Source organism: Eumetopias jubatus, unplaced genomic scaffold (genome assembly GCF_037043125.1).
Source record: "Eumetopias jubatus isolate StellerSeaLion01/CBP00866 unplaced genomic scaffold, mEumJub1_p1.0 scaffold_13, whole genome shotgun sequence".
Classification (NCBI taxonomy): Eukaryota; Metazoa; Chordata; class Mammalia; order Carnivora; family Otariidae; genus Eumetopias; species Eumetopias jubatus.
This window is the reverse complement of record NW_028274819.1, coordinates 98302073-98318008: the sequence shown is the minus strand read 5'-3', so window position 1 is coordinate 98318008 and position 15936 is coordinate 98302073. Positions and strand designations below refer to the sequence as shown.

The window sequence follows — 15936 nt, the reverse complement described above, 5'->3', positions numbered from 1 at the left end:
AAACCACAAGCTTAAAAATGCAAACAAGAGAAGCCGAGGGCGCACTGGGCTGGCTCCAAGCTCTGTGTCTTGTCGATCTTCGTGCCAGGTGTGGCTCAGGAGCTCCCGGCTCCCAGCTCCAGACCCTGACCAGGCTGTAGCAACTCCTGCTCGGCAGCTTTAGTTTACTTTATTTTTCTCTTATTTGTCAGGTTTTCTTTTTTTCTTTTTTTGTCTTAAAAAAAAAAAAAACTTAGGGTGTGGGGCCACCACAGGGAAGGGAGAAAGGGATGTAGCTCCTCGCTGCTACATGCGGGAAGGTGGACTGGCCAATTCGTAGAAGAGCAGATAGGCGTCGCTGGTGCGCACTTGGCTGGAGGACATGGGTGTGACGCTGTGGAGAGAGGGGTGGAGCGAAGTCAGAGCCCTGGAGGGGGGGCCACTGGGACACACACGGAGTGGCTGAAGGACCGTGAGGGCCCATCGCTCCTCTCCCTAGGTGTCCCCGAAGCCAACCTCTTCTGCGGTGTTCTAAGAAATTCTGCAAAGAGGCAGTAGACTCGGACGTATCACATGGACTTTTGGCTCCGACTTCTATCCAAAGTGGAAGCCACACAGGTGGGTGAGGTACAGGTGTCTGGCAGCCAGGAGCCCTGCCTGAGAGCTCTGTCTCACCTGGAGTCATTGAAAGTGTGCCATTCGCCTGTCACTGGACTCCGGCAGTAGGCCGTATAATGGCCGCCCATGGTGGTTCCAGAGTGATTGGACACAGCGTACAGGTTGTAAACAGCGTGGTCTGAGGGGGAAGTACAAGGTTTCAGGCCCCCAAAGCATTCCTTGCCCCACCTCCCCTCTCCTTCCTGCCTCTATTCCTGATTTTCATAACTTGCTCTTCAGCAGCTTCCTTCTACCTCTTGGCCTCTCATCTGGATTTTAGGCACCTGTGCTTTGTTTCTGCCCTCCCAGCTAAAAATACTCACTGGTGTTTTCTGAGGCAAATTCTCTCAAGTCCAGGTCTCTTAGTGGGAAATTCACAAATGTTGTGAGCTTGCTGGTTCGTATCCTGGATTCTGAGAACCGCTTCAGATCTGGGGTTGACGTGAGTCAAGGACAAGAGAGGGTGGCGAGGGTAGTCAGAGTTAAAGGGGACTGAGTCCTGAGAGGGTGAAGTGCTTCTCAGAAGCAAAAGAGCAAACAGGGAAAGGAAAGTCTACCAAGCTGCCTTTTTCCTACTCTGTTCGCCCTCAGTCACTCCCTAAAGGCAAGCCCTTGCCATGGTGGGTGGTAAGGATACGGAGCACCAAGATCTTTGGGAACCTCTGGATGGAGAACTTCTTTATACACCGTTTTCTGGCTCGGCAGCGGCAGCATGTCTGCAACACACGACAAACAGGGCAACAGAGGACTCGGGGGGTCGGGGGCCAAGCCCAGTAACCCGCAGGCTGCATCTGCTGCGGACGGGCCTTCCCCGAGTGGTCTCTTGGATGTGTGCTCCTGATCCTACGGAAGGGGGACTTACTGGCTTTTCATCACCGTCAAGCACATCCTCTTTGGTGAAGAGCCTCATGCAGTCCGTTAAAGTTACCTCAGGGTAACCTCGCTGCGAGAGACAAAGAGTAGAAGTCACAGAGATGGACGACATGAGAAGGGAAGAGTGGGCGCTTCCCACGTGGGGCAGCAGGGGCACACACCTTAGCAATGGGCAGTGAGAGGTCCCAGAAGGGGTCAAAGACTGTAGAGCAGTAACCACAGTCTGTACACGTCAGGGAGCTCTTTAGCTGTCCAACGAAGAGGTCTGCAGGAGAGATGGGACAGCGGAGCTTAAACCTGGAGAAGGAGCACACGTCTTCTCTGGGCCGCGTGCCTGCTCAGCGCTCCTGCCTCTGTCCCTGGGCCACTGGGCAGGAGGAGGGTCCCCTGAGAGGAGGACTCTTAGGGCTTTTCACGCTCAGGCTCTGCTCAGGCAAAAGCAGTTAACAGGGAAAGCAGGCCTTCCTCCCATTCATGCGCTTACCCCCAATCCGACTGTCTTCCCGTTCTAGATATTTCCTCCACATCTGTCGTCCTTTCTCATCATCACTAGGAACCAGAGAGAGGGAGACAACCAGGTCAGAGCTCATGCCATGAGAAGTTTACGGGTCCATCAGTCTAACTCCTTAATATTTAAAATTCTCTCCAAATTATCACCCCCAAAGAAGTCAGCCCAAAATGCAAGTTCATTCTCCCGCCAAAAACCCACAGCATTCTCCTCTTACGGAAGATGATCGAGGTTCTCAGGGTTGGACTTGGGCCTCACTGTCACTCGGTTCACCTCGTTGTGGAGCCCATCCAGAAGAAAGCGAAGAAACTCCTGAGCATCTTGCTGACTGAGTCCAAAGGAAAGAGAGTGAGCAATACCTCTCATTCCAAGAACCAACCTGCTGTGCCTGGCACCCACCCCGGGGAGGACACGTCTGCAAGGCTCTTACTTATAGCCAACGAAGCGTGGCGCATATCTCTGGATCTGGGTCTTGAACTCAGATGGGCTCACCACATCATTGGGGGATGAAGTCCATATGGTCTGGATTAGTTTTGCAAACTCTATTGGAAGGAGAGGGTAGAGAGGGGGCAGGGAGGACAGGTGAGACATTTTCTGTAAAAAACTCAAACTAGAATTCCACCAAAACGAAGGCAAAGAGAGAAAAGTACGAGGGATACATGTAACATCCAACTGCTAATATGGCAAGAGCGGTGTGGAGCAAGTGTCCGGGGCCGGACCCCTCACCTTCCACGAGGGCTGTGTGTGCATTGCTGCTGTGGCCGAGATCCCGCATGTAGAGCCTCTGGAGGCAATAATCCCTCAGCTCCCGGGTGTTGCTCAGGCACTGCAGAATGGAGTTCATGAAGCACTGCAAGAGATCACCCACTCCGTAAGACAGAGCCCGGTCTGGCAGGTCCACTTACCCAGTACCAGAGGCCCTCTGGTTCATCTACCCCAGAAATGAACGCTCCCACAGCCTCAAGTTCCTCTTCTTGTAAGGGAAAAGGGAGTCATGAGGCCAATTCCCGCTGCCCGCACAGGTGACGTAACTGGTTATTGACTGTAGAGGTGTACAAAAGGGTGTGGGTGAGCTGGACAGAAGTGGGTGGGAAGTGATGGATGTCCTTCAGGAGAAGGACCCAGGAAAGTAGCCGACAGTGAAGAGGGCCACTCCCCTTTAGCAGTGCTTCCTGCCGGGGGCCGGGAGAGAGGCAGAGCGCCAGCCATTCTGTAAAACCCACCAGCCAGGATGGGCAGGTATCAACTGGCCTCTAGAGGATAGGGAGTCAGCAGGAGACAGGAGGGAACTTCTGGTCAGATGTCCACTGGGACAGTAGGAGGTGGCCTTAGGAAAGAAGTGGGCTGGGAAGAGCTTACCGTGTTCCCAAGGTTTCGAAGACCAGCCAGACCCTGGGCGCTCTTAGAATTCTGTAGGCAAAGAACACAGGGCATATGAGGCTGAAGGCGAAGAGGCTGGGCCTGTGTGCTAGGCTTGCTCATGCAACTATCTGCTAGCTGGAGCCAGGAGCACCAGGCACACACATTATTCTCTCTTCAACACACAACACAAATATTCTTCAGGGCTTTTCTTTCTTTTGTTGACATGTGTTTTCCCCCAATCTGTACATGCCTCTTCATTCTCTGCCATACTGGAGGCTGGAGATTAGAACCAGAGCCTAGGAATTTGTGTATTTGATTCCCAGCTACAGGGAACGCCGGGTCCCACATCCGGGCACTATCTCAAATGACCCACTTTTCTACCCCTAGATGTCCAATACATGAAGCAGCTGTCGTAACGGGCACTTCAAGGAGAGCTTGAAATGTTCAATGACAAAACATCTGAAGTGCGTTTAAGATCTTCAGCTGGGGAAAACTGAAGTTGGCCCGCCATTCTGAATTGTCGGAGACAGGTGGAATTCCTTTCAGCTGAGCTCATCTCCTAAAGGCTGATTAAAGCCTGGGAGAATCCTCCTTGCCTGGCTCAGGTTTCAGCATCCTGACAGGTCCCTAGCTGAGAACCCTTCTGACGGCAGACTGTGGCCACGCAGAGGTAAGCGCCTGGCTGAAGGTGCCACTCCTGTTCTTGTCCCTATTGTGGAGGCTGGTGAGGGGGTCTGGAGGGAGACAGCTGCTAGGTCCAGGTCTCTTGGCTAATTCTGGCCCCACCTCCAAGGAGTCAGAAAACCTTCGGGCTCAAAGGGTTAAAGAAACAGTGTGCAGATGAGCCTGCCACCCCCTCTCTCAGGGAGGGGACCCGGGAGCCGGCAACTCTGGAGCAACACTGACTGGGGCATGCGTGGGGCCAGCTCAACCCTGATCAGAACAGGAGCCTGAAATAACTCAGCTAAAATTACTCATGCCGTGTGCCGACAGCCTCTGAAGCTGTCAGCAGCTCAAAGCCCATGAGGTTGTCAGCTCAAGGCGGTGGGGAGGGGAGAGGCAGGCTGAAGGAGGGCTTTTCTCAGGAATTGCCCTGCTGATCCCACAAGTAAGAGGATCCCCTCTTGCCAGTGATCAGGTCTAACACTAACAGGTAGGAAAGGAAATATACTCCGGAGAGAGACCTGGTTTCCACCTGCAGTTAGCGAGCAAAGCTTACTGGCAGCAGGTGGGCATAAGCATCCTTGAACTCTGCCAGTGCTAGCAGTATATGGCCCCAAACACAAAATTTAAATCTTACCTTTCTGACAGTCTAAACCCTGATGTTCCAGTAAGAGGACCACAACAGAGATAATTCCCTGGACAAAGACCTTATCAGTATTTTCAGGTAAACCTGGAGAAGGACTCCCCTGGGGCCCAACAAAAACACTAAAGTCTCGGTGTTGCCCATTCGGAACTAAACGTTAAAGCCCGTCCACAACAGGATACCTGTCCTCCCCTCCCCCAAGATCCACCCTCACTCCTATTTTTGGCGGTGCTTGTTAGTTCTTACCCCCTGTGCCTCAGACAACATCTGTCTAAAGGGCTGTGGAAGTAAAGCCTGGTGATCATATCAATGTGCACCAAAGTGCGTCTCCAGCTGAGACAGTCCCTCAGCCCTAATGGGGGCAGGGCAATGGAAAATTAGAGGCGCCTTTGTACCGAGGCACTTCTGTGGTGTTGACACTTTTAACTCTGACCCAGCACAGTGAGGGTCAAGAACAACACATCCCCACCTATGGTTACTGTTCTTGAGGATCTACCTCTACTATTGGCCTGGCAGGTGGAGAGATGGGGAAGGCTCCTTTAAGGCTTTGCCAGGACCCTCTGTTCGTTTTTCTTTTTGTAGGGGGTAGGGGTGGCTCGTGCCTTTGTCTAAAATTTCCTAAGTTCAAAACTACTTGCCAATTTCTAAGCGTTCTGTGTAGAAGGCGGCTGGATGAGAGGAGTTGGAGGGTGGGAGTGGAGGGGAGAGCAGGGCTGTTCTATGCCCAGCCAGATATTCTTCTGCCATGAATAGGAAATCAGGAGCTCCAGGGAAAGTCAGCACTTTCCATTCCAGAGAGGAACAAAATGTCCCAGGAGTGACCTTTCTTATGGGGAAAACAATCCTACCTCAGGGCCAACAGGGAGAGGCTAGAACTCGAGAGGTCGGGAGAGACCCCACACAGTGAGCCTCTCACAGGGAGAGAAGGAAATGACTCCAGCGGCTATGTGGAGTGCATGTGCAAAGGCTTGAAAGAGTCTGGATCAAGAACTTCCCTAAAATTAGTCGTCAGCAAACCTAACCTTGACTTAGGGGCAACCACTGCTCTAAAAAGTCGATGCCACCTCCACGGTTAGTAAACAGGCAGCATTCACCCTCCGTGAAGGAGCAGGGGGCTCAGGGAGAGCCCGCTCTGGGTTAATGGGGAGGAAACGTTTGAGGAGGGGGGTCATATAAGCAAGGCTGATTGAGGTTTGTGTCTTCACACTCAAGACCCCAGTAAAGGGCCTTCCTGCTTACTTCACCTGTGCCATGAGGGTCAGCCATGAGTCGTGGCTGCGGCCAAGGAGCCTGGTGTGGCCCTGGCACGGGGCAGTGCACGCACTGCCAACTCAGGAGCCGGTGCCTGTTACATAAGATCTGTCAAGCTCTGGCCCCTTCTCCCTTCCCCAAGGGGGCAGTGCCCAACCTCCAGCCCCAGCATGACCCTGGGGAGGCTACTTCATTTGAGAGATCCACCGCCCACTTAGCAGAACTGGGGGAGGGCCGAAAAGGAAAGAGAAGCTGCCTTCTTTCACCTGTCTGCGACTCCTCTGCCCTTCACAGGGTCAAAGGACCCCCGTTACCAACCCTTCGGAAGAGCGCCCTTGGGGACCAGTGAGGAGGGGCCGGCTCTTTCCCACCAGCCTTTCTTGCTGGGTTTTAGCCTTGGAGGAGTCACGGCCGCAGAGTCCAGCGTGCTGCCGGCTCCCTCACACAGAGAGAACTAGTCAAGGTTACGCTTTCCTGCACCTGTCCTGAGAGGTGCCAGGAATTAAGAGCCCGAGGGCCACCTGGTGCCCGGGTCACGAAGAGGGAGAGGAAGAGGGGAGGGGGGGACCTCAACCAGGGGAGGGGGCCGCGAGTAAGCCTGAGATCACCTGGGGAGGGGGCATTCCTTGCCGGGAGACCCCGGGAAAGGAGGGGTGGGGCTGGGAAGAATCGGTCCCCCCCCCTCCGGCGCGGGGGGGCGGCGCGCGGCAGATGGGGGTGGGGGGGCGTCCGGGGGAGGAGGCGGAAGCCCAGTCCCCCGGCGTGTGGGTCCCAGAAAGGGGCCCCGCGTACCTTGGCTTTGTTGAGCAGGAGCCCCACGAAGGTGGAGAGCAGCAGGGAAGGGGAGAGCGGGGAGCGCGGCCGCAGCTCCTTGGCGAGGGCGGGAAAGGGGGAGGCCGGGGGCTCCTCGGGCAGGGTCACGGTGTACGAGGTGCGCATGCTGGGGGGCGGGCGGCGGGCTCGGCCCCACGCCTAACGTTGGCAAAGGGGGCGCGGGGGAGGACCGCGCGGTGCCACGGCCCGGACGCTGAGGCCGGCGAGGCCGCCACAAGACACCGTCCGCGACGCCCGGCGGTAACCGCTCCGGCCGTCCGACCGCGCGCTCCTCCGCCTCAATCTCCCCGGCGCGCGCCGCCAACCGCCCCGGCACCCGGCTCTCGCGCTCCGGCGGACTGGCTGCCCCGCCGGCGCCTCGGGCCCCACGACGTCAGCGCCGGGGGGCGGGGCCACCACTGCGGCCCCGCCCCGGGGCCCGCACGCGGCACCGAGCGCGGCCGAGGCCCCGCCCGCCCCCGCGCCTCCCGCGGTCCGGTCCCCCGCCCGGGCCGCCCCCAGCCCGCTGACCCCGCGGGCCCGACCGCCGCCAAGACCCGCCGTCCCCAGGAAGGGCGGGACGGGCGCGCCGAGCCCCGCGCCGGCCTCGGGGTCGGGACTCAGGAGGACCCCCACAGGACCGTGTCAGCCGGGTGAGCTTTCCCCCCCGGGCCGCTTACAGTTCCTGACTTCTGGGGGCTGCCGGGCATTTGGCTTCACCCGGTGAAAGTTCCGTGCTCTCCTCGGGGCGGGGAGGGGGGAATGCACTTGCGCACAAACTTTTGCACTTCGTTCAGGGGGGACTCAGGCCCTCTTGGAGCCCGACACCTACAGAGCTCGCGAGGGTCGATGGGCCCCTGGGTTAGGAGCATGGATTTCCCTGGCGTCGGGACTGAGCACCCCCCCATCTCTCCCCAGTCCCAGTTGGTCCCATTATCAAGAGAGGCAGTGCCCCTATTTTATAAGGTACAAGAGGTCACTGTCCCATTTGGCCCCAGGGAAGAACATTTTCTGGCTTCTTCTATCCAGTTACCCAGCACCAACTCTCACGGAATCTGAAATTTTGATTTGTTTTGGGAGGTGGGAAGAAAGTACCACGGTGGTGGGGAAGCAGGTGCTCAGCTGGGGTGGGGGCGAGCGTACTGCTCTGACCCTGAGGGCTTCGATGCTTGAAGAGCAGAGATCTTTGCGTTTTATTTCGGATGCTCCCCACCCCCACCCCCCCTCACCTATCAGGGACCCACACAGAATCTGCCTAGAGAAAGTATCTTGTTTGGAGCCCGCTGGCTATTTTTAGCCAGTATTTTTAGCATTTAAAAATACTCAGAAGCAGCAGCGTGTGCTGTTACTCATCTGTGGCCTCCTTCTGTTCCTCTTGGCATGCTCATCGCCACATGTACACGCGCCCTGCACACCCGACTGCAGCCACATGGGGAATGTGTCCAGGACACATGTATGGAGTGGGCATGAGGCAGGAGCGGCAGGGCATTCTACTTGCTGGTCAGTGAGGGCACCGGTGTGAGGATGGTGAGCTCCCCAGTCCCTGTCCTCACTCTGTGACCAAATCCCGGACGCACTGTGCCAGGCTTTCCTCCCTGCTTCCTTCTTTCTAGGCACACCCTTTCTAGTGAGTCCCACAGTGTCCAGCAACGCTTGCATTTGGTTACACCACACTTCTGCCCCCGAGCACCTAGAGCACCTGACTCTTGCGTCCGGTCCAGAAGCTGAGGTAGCTCTGTCTGTGAGGCTGTCCACAGGCTCTTTTCATTGTCACCACCCTCGCTCTGCTCTGATCCCTGCTGCTAACCAACCTGCTCTTGTTTCTCTGCTTCAGCACTTGCCTTCTCTCACTTAAAAGACAAAACTGCCACTGATTAAGTACTTACTAAATGCTAGGCACTGGCTAAGTGCTTTATATAGATTATCCCAGTTAACTTGCATAATTAACACAGTGATGTAGGAACTATTATCTCTATTTTCTAGATGAAGGTCCTTAAGTCCTGAGAGGCCAAATGACTTGCCAGAACCACAAAGCTAATAAATGACAGTGTGGGGCTTTGAACCCCAACCTGTCTTACGGCAAAACCCGTGCTCTTAACAATTACCAGGAGATTCTGGAATGCTCTTCCTGCTCCCAGCCAATTACCTGCTTGTAAAGTCTGCTCAAAACTTGTGTTTTCCACCGAGCCCTCTCTAAAGAACTCCATCCAGCTCGAAACACCCCATTACTGCATACCCCCCCCCCGGTCTCCTGGCGTTCTGCTTACACTGTGTTAATTTATCTTAATATGTTTATTTTTGTTTTATAAGTGTCTTTAAGGCTTCTGTAAATGGTTTTAGATCGGGTGTGGCTTGTGCCATCACACTGAAAAATCTCCTCAGGGGCAGGGCTGTGGGTTCTCTTAGTGGGTGCTTAAAAAATGGTGTTGATCTCATCTCTAAGTGGGGGCCAGACCAGGCTCTGTTGGGTATCCTGGAAATGCCACTGAGCCTCACAGGGTGGGGTGCGTCCCGATTTGCCCCTTGAATAAGCGTGCTGTGGTAAGCACTGTCTTAACAGCTGCTTGCCCACTGGAGCGTTTGGCCTCCCGCCCCATGACTTAGGCCAGCAATGTGAGTACTCCCACCCGAGGACATCCTGGCATTCTGCTAGCACGCTCACTCCCTCTTTCCTGGGAGGTAGAAGGCTAGGGGCATCGCTGGGAGAAGGGAGGCCCCATGAGGAAAGCTACCTGCAGGGGAGCTCTTTGAGAAGCCTGGGGTGAGGGGAAAGAATTCATCTAGGGTCCGGTCTTGTCGAGCAGGTCTGACTGCTGTAGGACACAACCAGCAAGGCACTGTGGCTCATTTCTCAACTGGCCAAACCCCCATGACACCCCTTCTCCTCAATGCCATTTCTTGAAGTGGGATGGGGAAAGGATGTAGTCTTCTGGGATCTGAATCTGGCTCGGGCTCCCTGACTCTCTGCCTCAAATATGCTGAGCTGATCTGAACAGGACTCATTCCTACAGCCTGAGGCTGCCATTTCTCAGAACCTGTGCTTGGCCTGTCTTCCCTGTGGTTAAGAAATCTTCTTCACCTCAAACCCTTTTTGGCATGGATGGAGTATAAATAAATTAGAGTCAGGGTTAGCTCTGTGAGGGCAGGACCGAGAGTGTATCTGGCTTCCTCAGGTCTCAGTGGTGGCTTGGTTCAAGGGTTTTGGAAACACTGCTCAGACCCAGGCGAATGCTTCCCCGCAAAGCATGCACCTGTCATTACCCTCACAAATGGATAGACTGGTGGCTTGATTGACTGACTGAACTGGGAGGGGCTCAGAGTCCTTGTTGGGGGCTGGGCTTTCAGGCCACAAGTGCCCCTGGGGACAGAGGGCTCTCTGCTTCCCTGCATCACTCCAACCCCGGGAGGCCAAAATCTCTGTATTCTTTTGAGCTCTAGGGCAGGCTGGCCTGAACCGGCTGGATTCCAGAGGCCCACCCACTTCCCTCTCTTGCTTTTATTTCTGTGTGGGTGCCAGTTTTACCTATCCATTGAGGCGAGAGGGTGCAGGGGGCCACGTGTGCAGCTCAGGCCCCGAACATGATGTTCATTTCTGTAGCTGCTGGTCAGTGGAGCGGCTCCCCCATGGGCAGGGAACGTTTTGCCAGGCTTGGATTGACTTCTCCATTGCTGAGCCCCACCCCAGCACCATGTCACCTCATGAAGACATCCTGGAGCGGGGGTGGAGGAGAAGGCAGGGAGGACAATGCTGGGCGTGGGCCGAGCACCTGCACCCGGGTAAGGCAGCACTGGGGCCCCCAACCAGGTCACAGCACACAGCCTTGTCCTCAAGGGATGGAGACCATGGGTGCCTTGCTGACTCTAAACACAAGCCCAGAGCGCCTGTCCTTTCTCAGCAGCTAGTACTGGTCCCGGCCAAGGGACGCTTTGGCTTAAGGTCTCCTCTGAGCGACCTTCCCATGCTGTCAACAGAGATTCAGGCCCTCAGGAAGTTCAGCTTCCTCAGGGCCCCTGAGTGGGTGAGGGCATCCCCAGGGTCTCAGGCTGCTAAGCCGGACAAACAAGACAGCGGGGAGGCACGTCAGCGTGGCTGAATAAACAGACTGAGGAGGCAGGGGAGGACAGAGGAAGGTCACACTTCTCCACTTCTCCCCTGGGGCCTCGAGGACAGTTCCTGCCGCCTTCGACTTGTTCTCTTTGGAGGAACCCCTGCTCACTGCAAGGCAGCAGTTAAGTTCAAAGTCCCACCCGAGAGTAAAATCACATGACCTCCGCTTATATAATCTCCCTGTCACTGAACAGCTGGGAACCCGAGGCTTCGGGAGATGAGTCAGCAGCCCCTTGGCAAATAGGACCCAGGTACTCTAGGTTCCCAGCAACAGGTTTCAGAGCAGAGGGCAAGGGTTTGGAAGAGGCTGCGTGGGGAGAATAGGCGGGCAGGCTCTGAGCCTCGCTCCCTGGTTCTGCGTCTGAGCAGCAGGTTCTCGGCCTGATGACTGTGCTCTGCAGGGCCTTGGGCCAACCGCAGCGTTTCTTGGGGGGAGAGCAGAGGGTGGCCTGGGCAGGGCAGGGCAGGGGCAGTGTGAGGGCAGGGCTGAGGCTGCAGGCAGAACGCCAGGGCTGGGGAGGGAGCAGTTGGAGGGCAGGAGCGCAGGAGGATTAGGATGGGCTGCAGGGCTTAAAGCGCGGCCCTGGCAGGGCTCAGTGGGAACAGCTTGTCCTTCCATAGGGGACAGGACAGGTGGGGCGGAGGGGGGCCGTAACCGTGCTGGGCGCTCGGGCTCCTGGCTTTCCGCGGGGCCAGCCCACCTGGCCTGGCTTGGAGTCCCCACAGGTGATGGATGGGGGGGAGGGGCGGGTAGTGAAAGCTATTTTTTTTTTTTTTTTTTTTTGCCACTTTTGAACTATCAGTCCCTCCCCTTCAATCGGTCTGCATTTTAAACAGAAGGTGGAGCCTGGGGCAGCTCTCATTATCCTAGGCTGAGCTGCACCCCCCCATAGACTGGTGTTTTGTTGGGGCTTATGCAAGCATGGGGGGGTTTTCAGGATTCACATCCCCCCCCCGTAACAGTCCTTTACTTACGCTCAGCTGAGTCTGTAATATTCTAAGTTCACGTTGGCTGTTAACTATAAATGAGGGGAATGAGCCTGGTTAGAACTGTTCTCCTCCCTGTTTGGGGCCTCACAAAGGACTTTCCTTTGTGAATGTCAACTGTAGTTCAAGTCAGCTACCCGGAGAGCCCCTGGGGCCAGGGCCACCCCAGAGGACCCCAGAGGAGTCAGATCACACTGGACCCTGCCACATGATACAAGGGTGGTCCCCTCCCCGCTCCACTCAGCTGCCAAATGCCCCCTTTCTGTCTTCTCCTTTTCTACCAACTCTTCCATAGCATTTTATAGGTTTCAGATTCCTTCACGTCCACTGTTTGCTTTGAGCCTCATGACAGCTTGTGAGGTAGGCAGGGCAGGTACAACCCATCCCTTTTATGGATGAGGAAACAGAGCTCAGATGAGAGGTGCCTAAGGTTAAAGAGGCAAACTGTTCCTTCCAGCCTCAGGTGACCCCTCCCTTTCCCACCACCTACGACACTTAATGACACCTGGGGCTGCCTCCTATTGCAACTATTATAAGAACTATTTCCCCAAGTAAATTGTGAGTGCACCGAGGGCAGGGACCATGGCTTGCATCTTTCTTGCCACCCCAAAAGCACCTAGAAGGGTACAAGGAGGACTAACACTTATCGAGCACCTACTATGTGCCGTACAACCTTTGATTCCTCACAATGATCTATGAAGTGGGAACTATGGACACTCTCATTTTATCGAGGAAACCGGTTCAGAAGTTAAGCAACTTCTCTGAGGTGGCACTGCTGGTAAACTGAGCCCCAAAATGAATGACTGTGAAGTTTAGCACCCCAAATGGAGATCTGAAAAGACACTGGACCCACTTTAGAAAGAAGTGCAGGCCCCACGGGCAGGATTGTTCTCACCTCAGGAGATGGAGCCGGCCGCAGGAAGTAAGGCTGAGAACAGCGAGGAGGGGGGTGAGGCTGTATCAGGGGCCCCATGAGGGGCCCTGCCCATTGGCAGTGTCTTCTTGAGTGTGAGCTTAGGGTGAGACACTAGCTGCACTCTAGGGTGTTCCTAGCTACTTAAGTGTGCTGTGAGCTATTTCTGGATGGGAAGGAGGGATGTTAGGGTGGCTGAGTTTGTCCCAGGGCAATCTGCCACCCCTCTGAGGTCCTCTCTCAAAACTCTCCTCATCTGGCCCTGGAGGTAGAGGAGGGGCTGAGGTGTCTCCTGTGCGGGAGAGGGGGGAAGGCAGCAGACTCCAGGGGGGAGGGTTGAGATACGTCTGTGTGAGAAAGAGGCAGAGCGCCAATGGAGTTTGACCCCCCCATAAAGGAGAAGACCCTGCTCTCATGACTGGGGCTGAGCGTGGGTCTGCAATTTAGTCTGTGGAGAGCAGGTCTTCAGACCTCAGCATGCTTAAAGGTTACCTGAAGAGCTTATAAGAAGGACAGATTCCCAGGCGTATTCCTAGAGAGTTTGATTCAGGGGATCTGGGTGGGGCCCAGGCCCCTGAATGATAAAGCCCTGCAGGTAATTCCTGCAGACTTCACTTTGAGGAACACTGTGTACCGTAAAGAACCTTTCTCTTCTGAGCAAAGGGAGGGAGCCTCCCAGCGGCCTGTAGGGTCCATCCACTAAGAGCTGCTTTCTGATTGCCGCCGAGATGAGCCACACCAGACACATCTAAGTGAATCATGCTCCAGTCCAACCACATGTCCCTCTGAGAGTACGTACTTCTCCCAGGCCAGGTCTCTTGTCCCCCATTTGTCTTCCACACCAGCCCTCCAACGTAGCCGGCCGTGCCCTGTCAGGTTCTGAATGCTCTGGGAGATACCAACTTTTGTGTCACCCACGGCCCTTCACACAGACAGCCCAGCACGGCCAAGACTCTCTAAGTAACGTTATCAAAGCTGTCCCCTCAAGCCCTTTAGTTATGACAAGCTTAAGGTCTATGACCCAAAGCCCTGCACCTATCTTGCACCCCTGCTCCATTTATCTGGACAGGCCCACTAAGCAGCATTTATTTCTTGCTGTGGCACAGCTATTATTTCCAAAAGGCACCTGTCCTAGAAGTAGGGGACTGGTACATAAGGTAATGAAGGAAACACAACACCCAGCTGTCCTGCCCATTGGCTTGTTTATCTGCCCGCCCATCCATCCATCCATCCATCCACCCACCCACCTATCCATCCATCCACCCACCCATCCGTGCAATCAGTAGGTTAGCTGAACTCTGCGCCGTGCTAGGCACATGGGAGGCATCTAGAGATGTGATTTCTTTCTTATCCTCTGAGATTTTGCCACCTGATGGGTACACGAATAACTAAAGAAAAGGCAGAATGTAGTCAGTGCCCCAGAGAGGTGTGTTCATGGATTAGAAGCAAGTCAGCCCTTACTGTCCCTGGCAGAGCCTCTTCCCTCATTCTAGGCCAGGCAGGATTGGAATGCAGAGGTATGGGATTGTCTAAAGCCTTAGACAAAAATGTCTCCAGCATTTTCTCCAAAGACACATGAAAAGCACTGCCGTCCAGATATCCTGGTCCTGAGCCGGGACTGGTGCCCATCAGAAGGGAGCCCCTCTCCCCCTGATGTCTTATGCCCGAGTGGTAAGCCAGGTCCCCAGGCTGGGAAGTAAAAGCCCGAGCAGGAGGAGAGATGCAGCCAGAGCAGGGAGGCCTCTCTTACCACAGGGAGCACTGGTGGTTTGGGGGCCTCAGCATTCAGTCCAGGGTGGTGCAGGGCCTGCGGGGGACCCTGGCATGCTGGGTGGCAAAGTGGAGGGTGAGCACTGCAGTGTATGCGGGGGTAGCCGAGCATTTCCGGGAGCACTGCTGGATCGGTGTCCAGTGCATGGGTCGTGAAATGGGTTTCCTAGGGAGAGTGGGAAGGCCCCTGAGCAAGGCACCGAGCCGCAAGTGTACCAGACATGCTGAGATGGCCTCTCCGGCTCGGGCTACAGGAGCAGCTGTCATGAGGGAAGGTCTCTGGGAAGGAGACCTTTGCCTTTGATCATCAGTCAGATGGGGAGTCCTTCCCTCAATCTGGGTCTTCTACATCATCTGCTGCCTCCCCAGCCCATCACCGGGTCCCCAAAGGGGAAACTCACCATGGTCTCTCGCCCTGGGGAGCTGGAGTGGCTGGACCCAGGGGCCTGGCCCTTGCTCTTCTCCCACAGACTGTAACGGCCACTGGGTCGGTAGGTGGGGCTGAGGACTTCGGGGACTCGTGAGGGAGGGGCCTGCATGGGCACCTGAGGCGCACTGCCCTTTCGGCCATAGTTCTCCAGGTAGTCGGCCAGGTACTCCGAGTGGCTGGCTGCCTGGTAGAGCCCCTGCAGGGCACACAGCTCCTTGCGCGTGCGGGCCAGCAGGGGGCTGCGGCCCAGGTTCCCAGGGTCGATCCGGTAGCTATCTGAGGTCCGGAGGCTGGAGAAATCCCGGGCCAGGTCTGATTGACTGTTCGACTTCTTTTGGGTTAGGGTTCCGCCCTGCTCGCGGGCAGTCACAGGCAGGTAGCTGAGGGAGTTGTTGGTCACTCCATAAGGGAATCCGCTGCCCCCGCTGAGTCCACTCCCTGAAAGCCGCTCAGTGCCCCGAGTCTGACTCTCGGCCCGCTTACCGCCCCCGATGATGTCAGTTCTCAACAGGGGGCGGCCCCTGTCATAGTCCAGGATGGAGGAGGGACCATAGGTACGGGGACGGGTGAGGAAGCTGGTTGGGGGGCCTGGCTTAAAACCAAGCTTCTCCTTCTCCAGGAAGGAGGCAGCCAGGTTGGCCCCATAGGAAGAGGGAGTGTAGGTGCCATAGCCCGATTTGGCATAAGGGGCCTCTGTATAGCGGGCCGATTCTGTGTAGCGCTTCAGGGTGGAGGAGAGCTGGGACATCCTTCAGGGCGGCACTCAGTGGGGACTGGGAGCCTCATGGGCTGAAAGGCAAGGAAAGCAGTTGTCAGAGGGCCCTGCCACTTTCAGGCGCCCTCATGTGTGCTCTTCATCCCCAGCTGGCCGGGACCATCACCCAGAGACCACACGGTCCATTTCCACGAGGGGCTGGCCCACCGCTGAGAAACACACCTGTGCACGTGGGTACACACACACGCACCCGTGTATTCACAC

General features: G+C 55.9%; 1 protein-coding gene across 3 annotated transcripts; it reads right to left on the bottom strand.

Moving 5' to 3' along the window:
• Positions 1-247: 247 nt before the first annotated feature.
• Positions 248-15705, bottom strand: USP2 (ubiquitin specific peptidase 2). Of its 3 annotated transcripts, XM_088017557.1 has the most exons (13): positions 14929-15705; positions 14508-14693; positions 3377-3427; positions 2744-2867; positions 2448-2559; positions 2235-2345; positions 1994-2058; positions 1671-1774; positions 1499-1579; positions 1274-1352; positions 960-1067; positions 655-775; positions 248-373 (listed from the first exon to the last, which is right to left on the bottom strand). In XM_088017557.1, the coding sequence occupies exons 1-13, from the start codon at positions 15703-15705 to the stop codon at positions 286-288; spliced, it is 2007 nt and encodes a 668-aa protein (XP_087873683.1). In that variant the 3' UTR covers positions 248-285. The 3 variants fall into 3 exon arrangements, with proteins under 3 accessions (XP_087873683.1, XP_027961714.1, XP_027961715.1); XM_028105913.2 differs by lacking the exon at positions 14508-14693; XM_028105914.2 differs by lacking the exons at positions 14508-14693; positions 14929-15705 and adding an exon at positions 6729-6875.
• Between the last annotated feature and the right edge of the window lie 231 nt (positions 15706-15936).